The following is a 7,544-nucleotide window of genomic DNA, read 5'->3' on the forward strand; positions in this document are numbered from 1 at the left end:
TGGGTTAATAAAAACGTGTTTATTTGTAATGGGAACAGTTGCTGCTCCGCAGGTCTTTTCATGGATCAGAGCTCTGTTGATCGGTCTCCAGACGTCTGAACTCCTCCAGCCTTTTCTGAGTGACCTCATAGATGATGGCTGAAACAGACACATAAGAGGACCATCTTTAAGACGCATTTTGCTCAGCTACATTTTCCATAACACTTTTCCACCGGCAGCACAGGCGATCTGTGTAATATTAAGCAACTACCAGTAGATGGCAGTAACTAAAAGGGTATAATTTTGCTCCCTAATGCTTGTTAACTAACTTCTGAGGCCTTTGCAAAAATGATAACAGACACTAAATAAAAGAGTAGAATAAACTTTGCAATCTCAGATCGTTTTGTATTCCTGTTTTTCAGGATAACAAATCGGGAGAAATAAATAAAGCTGTGACAAATTAAAGGTTGAAAACATGTAGAAGAATCTGAGTAGCTTACTGTCCAGCAGCTCTCTTGCAGTGTATCTCTTCTGTAGTTGGTTGTTGACCTCAGCCATGAGCCACGGGAGAAAATTTACCTCAATATCTGCGAAATTATAAGCCGAAATTTTAAGAAAACAGAGTAACGAAAGTGTGATTAGAGTAAAGCAGCGACGCCCTCTTGCGGTAGAACGGTGAAGGCTGAGGAGGCTCACCTTTCTCCACGTAGTCATAAAAGTAGCCGTGGTTTCTCAGAGAGGTGAAGACTGAAGGGAGGAGCCCAGCCAGGTACTGCTGGCTGAACACCCGGGCGGCGATCTTCTCCGCCGTCTCCCGCTCTTTCATCAGCACCTCCTTCTGTTGGGCAACTCTACGCTCCTGGAAGCAAAAGCAAACATTGTTCTACCTCTAAGTTGTTTTTTTCTCAGTGTGATAGTTCAAATACAGGCAAAGAAGGCCATGTAGAGAAAACGATTTCTAAGAAAAGTGTCGATCAGATTAGATTTGATGACAGTGTCCTTGACAACCTCAGCAAATACACCAAACCAGAACCACAGACCATAAAAGATATATTAATATTTATTGTGCAATTGCTGATTGCACAAGTTCTCCAAACTGCTGTCCATGCTACTGTGAGAATTCAAATATAGCATTAAATAAAATAAAAAATTAGGTTGAGAGTGTTGAGTGCTTAAAATAATCCCCGCTCCTTGTTCTCTTACTTTCTCCTCTCGGCGGCGTCTCTCCTGCTCCTGCAGACGCTGGACCTCTGCCAGCTCGTTGTTTCGGAGCTCCTGGAAGACCCTCTGCTGGGTCCTCAGGCAGGCCAGCTCCTCCTCCTCCATCACCTCCAGCAGGGACTGTTCAATCGTCTTCCCCACCAGGACCTCCAAGACAGGCTGCACCTCCAGGTCGAAGTCAAACAGCTGCAGAGGAGACTTCTGTTCAGGCTTCATTTCTTTTACCCTCTAGTTACTGTCTATCAGTATGCAAAGGCTATTTTTACTGGATTTTCACTCAAAGTACTCACTTCTCCCTCCTCTATCTGGGTTTCAGCATCCACCCCAGACTTGGCGGGAATGAAGAGCGGAGTCGCTGGTCTGTCCATGAAGTCGTCGGTCTGACATTCAATGTCCGTAGTTTGAATGATGTTGCTCAGTTCTTCGAGGTAAAGCTCTGGAAATAAAGGGAATAGTATTTTAATCTCGGGGCTCAAAAAGCACACAGTAAAACAACTTGATGAGAAAAGCATTCACCCGTTTGCACGTCGACATGTTGTCTACCCTGCAGAGCGTCGGGAGTCTTGGTTCTTAGCTGCTCCCTGGCCTGTCTCCGCGCAATAGCTCTCCTTTTTAACGCCTGCTGCCGCTGGACCGCAGCAGGGTCTGATTGTTCGGTCTGCTGACAATGGGAGATGCGAGATCATCACAACAGTGTAGAAACAGAGGGCAACAGATGTTTCATACGTACTCTTGGGTTTGGCTGCTGGCCGAGGGAATTTCCTCTGACAACTCGACGGTCATACATAATGTTTCCATACTGCCGTTGGGTCCTATGTTGCAGCAAAAGGATGCGATTAGCGGTTTACTGTTGTAAATTAGTCTCACAAGGAGAAAAACTGATTCATTTAACGTCATATTGAACTGATGGAGGTTTTGAAGTGCTTTTTGTTTGTCGACTGTGAAAATGTTGTGTTTTTTAATCAATTTTTTTGTTCGTTTTTGATTTTCGTCACATTTAAATGTAGTTCTTATTTGATGATTTCACAAGAGTTCAATTTTCACAGCCAGGTCGGATTACCGTCTGACGGAACCTGCCTGACAACACGAAGCAGGCTGAATAAATTCAAGGACATCTATCGGTCTGGAAACTGTTCCAAAGCCCTTTTCTTAAGCTTTGGGATACGGGAGAACCTCAGTGAGAGTCCTCATCCAGAAACGGAGAAAACACGGAAGAGTAATGAACCTTTGCAGGAGTGGCCGGTTTACCATCAAAGAGTCATGCAGGAGGACTTAAAAGGACCCAGAGAGATATCTATTGTGAAGCAAGCCTCACTTGCTTCAGTTCAGCTCTGTAAATGAATCAACAATCTGAAAGAGCCTAGACAAAAATGGCCTCCAAGGTTAAAGCCACTGCTGATCTAACAGAAGGTTTTTCAGACCAACCTACACCAGCTGAGCATCAGTTCTTTATGGAAACTCTCTTGAAGGCGACAGTCTGAAGGAACAAACATCCTAACCAACCAGCAGGTGGCGCTAATAGAAGATATTTTCAAAATTCGTGCGGTTTATATTACACTTCCCCCATAACATGATTGAGCCGCAATTTAAAATATGTTGTTTACCTATAAAAACATTTTATTTATTCATTTTTTTGGATGGTGTCAACCGTTTTCTTTGTCAGCTTGAGAATCTGGTACACGTATTTGGGGTTGTGCATTTGTAAGGTTTTGTAATGACTGTCAAGGTGGCATGTAACCTAAAAAAAATTGTATATCCTAACACACAACAATGCAATTTTTTGACTGGATAGTGTAAATAAATATTAGGAAAGTATAAAAGAAAGTTTATCCTTTGTGGAAAATATTTCTTTCAGAAATATCAGTTTGTTTAATTGGGTCCCGTTACTTTGATGTTCAATGTATTAATGATTATGTGTGGTTTATTAACGCCTTCATTATTTACTGAACTTTAGTCTGAAATATCAGATTATATCTCTTGTTTGTTTGTTTGTTTTCTTATCACTACATGGTAGTAATTAGTTAGTTGATAGCTTGTATTATGCCCAGTGGCCTTTTATGTTAAATAGTTACAAACAAAGTTTTTTTTTTTTTTTTTTTTTTCATTGGGTCACAACTGTTGCTGTGTCCCAGCCTCTCATTTTCATTGGCTGTCGGCAACAAGCATTTGCAAGTTGGGCCGATTATCAGTGCATACTTTTCAACTCCATCCTTAGCAATTTAAAACAATTTGGACAAAATAATGATGTAGTATCCCCGGTTTAACACAGCATTTCAGATAAAGAATACCAGTAAATGAAAGTAAAACGTGGCGGAACTAAAGTAACTTTGTCGTGCTGCTTTGCCTCCTACAGATCTGGACGCCTTGATATATTTGAGGGAACCTTGGATACTGTTCTCTTGCAGAAAATGCTGAAGGAGAACGTCTGTTCACCAGCCTGTGACCTTAAACTGCAGTTTACTTGGCCTATGCAGCAGGGGGGGTGAGCCAAAGCACACCAGCAAAGTTCACTTCTTGCTTGATCTTAAACAGGTAATTGAAGCTTGAGGCTGAAATAAAACAATTCTGCAACAATGTTCTGTCCACAACAATGTAGGATCCTCTGCACAGTTATCACAAAGGGTTGGTCAAGGTGGCTGCGGCATTGGGTGACAAGACAGGTCTTTTTTTTAACGCAGCACTGTAGTAATGATAGTTTTTTTTCATGTATTTAAATGAAGTTAGCAACTGAAGTTTGAAACGTCCTTACATTTTAAGGGATTTGCATTGAGATAAGGGCATTTTATTACTAGGCAGGAGAAATTAAAGGTAAAGCGATTATTTCTTATTGAAATGCTTAAAAGTGGAGGCAGGTGACCGTTCATGCTGAGCCCAGTTCTGCTGGAGGTTTTCCTTCCCGTTAAGGGGGAGTTTTTCTTTCCACTGTCGCTTCATGCTTGCTCAGTATGAGTGATTGCAGCAAAGCCAAGGACAATGCAGACGACTCTCCCTGTGGCTCTACCTCTTCTCCAGGAGTGAATGTTGCTTGTCGGGACTTTGATGCAATCAACTGGGTTCCCTTATATAGGAAACCTTTGACCAACTATATAATCTGACCCAATCTGTAAAATATGATTGAATTTGACCTTGTAAAGTGCCTTGAGATGACATGTTTCATGAATTGGCGATATATAAATAAAATTGAATTGAATTGAATTGAAAAAAGAAAATCAACAAAAATCTGACAGACTAAAAAAAAAAATCCTGTTTTGTGCTGAAAAAAATACTAAACATGCTATTTAATTTCTACGGTAATCTACTGTAAAATATGCACGTTTCATACCTTAGCTTTGTCCCACACTTAATAGAGATTCCAGCTCTATTCATTGTTTTTACTTAAAGTAATAAAACAATAGTTTGAAAACATCAAAAACAGACTAAGGAAATGTTTATTACTTTTTAGCTATTTTTGACTCATTTATAAAACTACAGAAAACGTATGTATGCTGTGGTCACATTTTTAAACACATTTTAAATTCTGAAATCATCTCTGGACCCTGTTTTTGGTGTTTTGTGGCCCGCAGGGAGCACCCGACCCCACCGTTGGGAACCTCTTTATTACACAGGTGTGCTAAAGTGGTTTAAATGTACATCTCACTGCAAGCTTATTAACATTTAACGCAATGATAGCAACACGTTTACAGCTTGATCCTTTGAGCTAAAGCAGTTCAAAGAGAAACGTACTGTTCGGGCGCCAGGTTCTCTGTATTTGGAGCGGGTCTCAACGGGTCTTGGCCGACTTGAGAAAGTGTACATTCCGTTTGGGTCTCTGTGGCTGTAAGAAGGGAGAGCCATGGTTCAGAAAGCGTCCCCACACTTCCTTTACTGGGCTGCAGCTCAAAATAGCGCTGAATATCGGTGAGTAAGGCGCCCGTTTAGAAGCTGACAAGTGCGCAACGGTTGTAGCAACCGTCTCCAGGAAGTAAAACAAAGCGGACGTTACGTCACTTCCACTTTGAAGCGAACTCTTTTTTTTTAAATTATTATTAATAGGTTTATTTGATTGGGACAGAACAAAAAAAATGTTACTATTTGAAGTGCAACCAATGTCATGTTCATTGGTTTCAACTAACTCTGATATTACTGTTATTAAAATATTATTTTTAGAATGCTGGTTAGCTGGAAAATGATACATTCATTGATAAAGCTATTTCAAATGGCTGTGTAGCCTGTTATTTTTTTTTATTCATTTTGAAGTTAAACAAAATCAAACACCTTAGCACCAGACTAAAGGACAAAATAATTTTTACTTGGCAAATATTTTATTGCAAAATAAAATTAAGAAGTTTTTATTAAGGTAAAGAAAATTTCAAAGAGCAAATGAGATTTAATAAAAAGATGGCTACAGTTGCAGGAGATTGATGTCATGCTTAGGGAGGCTATGCCGGGCCGGCCCATATTCAGACAAACGTAAGGCTTTTCAATGACGTAACGAAGAATAACATACAACTGGAACAAGACTAAGACACAAACCATGAGGAGAACGGCCGAGAATATCAGGCAGACAAACGGAGCAACAGGAAGCACAAAGTTAACAGAAGAAACCAGCCAGGAACACGGAGAATTAAAGAGAATATATTCTGAGGCAGGGAGAAAAGTGAGGCAGAAAAAGATCAAGGTAACAGGAAGAGATGAGTAATAGCTGAGACTAATTAAAACAGATGAGCTGAGGGGAGGAGAATAATGAACAGAAAAAAAAGGGAAACACAGGCAAGGAATCTAACAGCAAATATTTCAAAATGTACATATGAAAACGTATTATTATTATTATTATTATTATTATTATCATTACACAATTCCAACGAATGTGTTTCTTTGCTTTTTGAGTCAAACATTTATTAAGAAATGCTTTATTTTGTCTTGTATTTCTAATAGTAAATAAAACCACTGGAATCAGCAAATCCCATCGGGATTTTTACAATAACTGTCACATGGTCAACACAAGTGTTATACAATTTTCAGATGTGAGTTTTCACTCTGATTTGGAGCAGAAGATCTAAGTTCCAGGTCAGAAAAAGAAATCACACAAAACACTTATGGAAGTGAGATTTTTGACAAAGAAAGTTGGAGGTTTCAGTTCGTCGCTGATATTAATATCCAGGATGGCTGCTGCATGTGTTTTGGGGGTTTTGGTCCATCTCGACCACAATTCATGACAGAAAAGTGGTTGGTGAGATGTTCAAGCCTATGGATATTGTTTTATAACTTAACCCTGCTCTCAATTTCTCCAGCCTCCTCCCTGACCTGTCTGCATGGATTCTTGATCTTAAGACGTTGTTGGTTCTCTATTCCTTTCAATAGTCTGCTTTTATACCGAGATTAGGTCCTGTCCACACGGAAACGGGATTAAGTATCTACAAAGATATTTCGTCGTTTAAGCTGTGCGTCCGCACGAATCCGCCGTTTTGGGAGCCTGTAACGGATCGTTTTTGAAAAGAGCTCCTAGAGTGGATATATTACAAAACACTGGTTTCATGTTTCTGTGTGTACATGCAAACCACATCTTTTCTGAAATGATGTTGTCGTTGCTTTTCCTCTCTCTGTGACCCTCATGTGCCTCACTCTCACAATTAACAACAAAGATGGTGCCGTCCTGCGTTGCGTTCATACAAAGGCAAATATTGGCTTTGTTATGGCTGTTAGTCACGTACTCGGACTCTTCCTTTCTAACGACGGCGTGCTACACGTCGTCTCCCCTGCCAACCCATTTAAAGATCATCCATAGATGTTTGTCTGATCCTTACTTCACAGGAGTTGTCTCTGAACGCCAGGTGTTTTTCGCATGTTCCTGTGGCAGTGTCCCAGAAGTTCTTCGTGTGCCAAAATGAGAAAATGTTCAAGGGTTAGGAACATTTTGCACATCACCATAGCAACAAATTAAAAGGGAAATAAATGCATTGCACAACATTCTTCTATTATCAGTACTTCATAGCAGCAGATTTTCTGTGGCAGACATTTATGTCTTGTTTCCAAACGATGAATCAACTCAACTTCTCGTGGTTCAGGTGAACATCCAGGGGTGAAAAAGTAAGTCTAGAAGAGCCACTGAAGTAAATATTCTTCTTGTTTTGACAGCTTTTTGACAGCTTTCCTCTCCTAAGACAGATTTACTTTAGGACAGAAAGACACCACAGACGTTCTGAGAATAACCTTTTGATGCAATCACCACATCCTGGATATAAAGCCAACAGGTGAAAAGTCATCCTCCTGTTGGACACCTACACATCACCTAAGGTATGGAGGTGAAAGGTTTCCCTTTGAAAGCTCGTAATCAGTTTAGACGTTCATACTCACGTTGTCTTCCT

At 40.3% G+C, this 7,544-nt stretch overlaps 1 protein-coding gene across 1 annotated transcript; it reads right to left on the reverse strand.

Moving 5' to 3' along the window:
• On the reverse strand, nucleotides 1-5,110 carry LOC105930693 (radial spoke head 3). The gene is made up of 8 exons (XM_021319726.2): nucleotides 4,924-5,110; nucleotides 1,931-2,012; nucleotides 1,717-1,861; nucleotides 1,491-1,636; nucleotides 1,183-1,386; nucleotides 676-838; nucleotides 480-566; nucleotides 1-138 (listed from the first exon to the last, which is right to left on the reverse strand). The coding sequence occupies exons 2-8, from the start codon at nucleotides 1,985-1,987 to the stop codon at nucleotides 59-61; spliced, it is 882 nt and encodes a 293-aa protein (XP_021175401.2). The 5' UTR covers nucleotides 1,988-2,012; nucleotides 4,924-5,110; the 3' UTR covers nucleotides 1-58.
• Between the last annotated feature and the right edge of the window lie 2,434 nt (nucleotides 5,111-7,544).

Source organism: Fundulus heteroclitus, chromosome 15 (genome assembly GCF_011125445.2).
Source record: "Fundulus heteroclitus isolate FHET01 chromosome 15, MU-UCD_Fhet_4.1, whole genome shotgun sequence".
Lineage (NCBI taxonomy): Eukaryota > Metazoa > Chordata > Actinopteri > Cyprinodontiformes > Fundulidae > Fundulus > Fundulus heteroclitus.

Bases quoted from the DNA above. Each gene is read 5' to 3' on its own strand.
- LOC105930693 (XM_021319726.2), bottom strand. From the start codon at position 1,987: ATGTATGACCGTCGAGTTGTCAGAGGAAATTCCCTCGGCCAGCAGCCA. The intron at 1,637-1,716 runs GTGAATGCTTTT...CTTTATTTCCAG, and splicing joins ACATGTCGACGTGCAAACGG to AGCTTTACCTCGAAGAACTG. The intron at 139-479 runs GTAAGCTACTCA...TGTCTGTTTCAG, and splicing joins TGCAAGAGAGCTGCTGGACA to CCATCATCTATGAGGTCACT.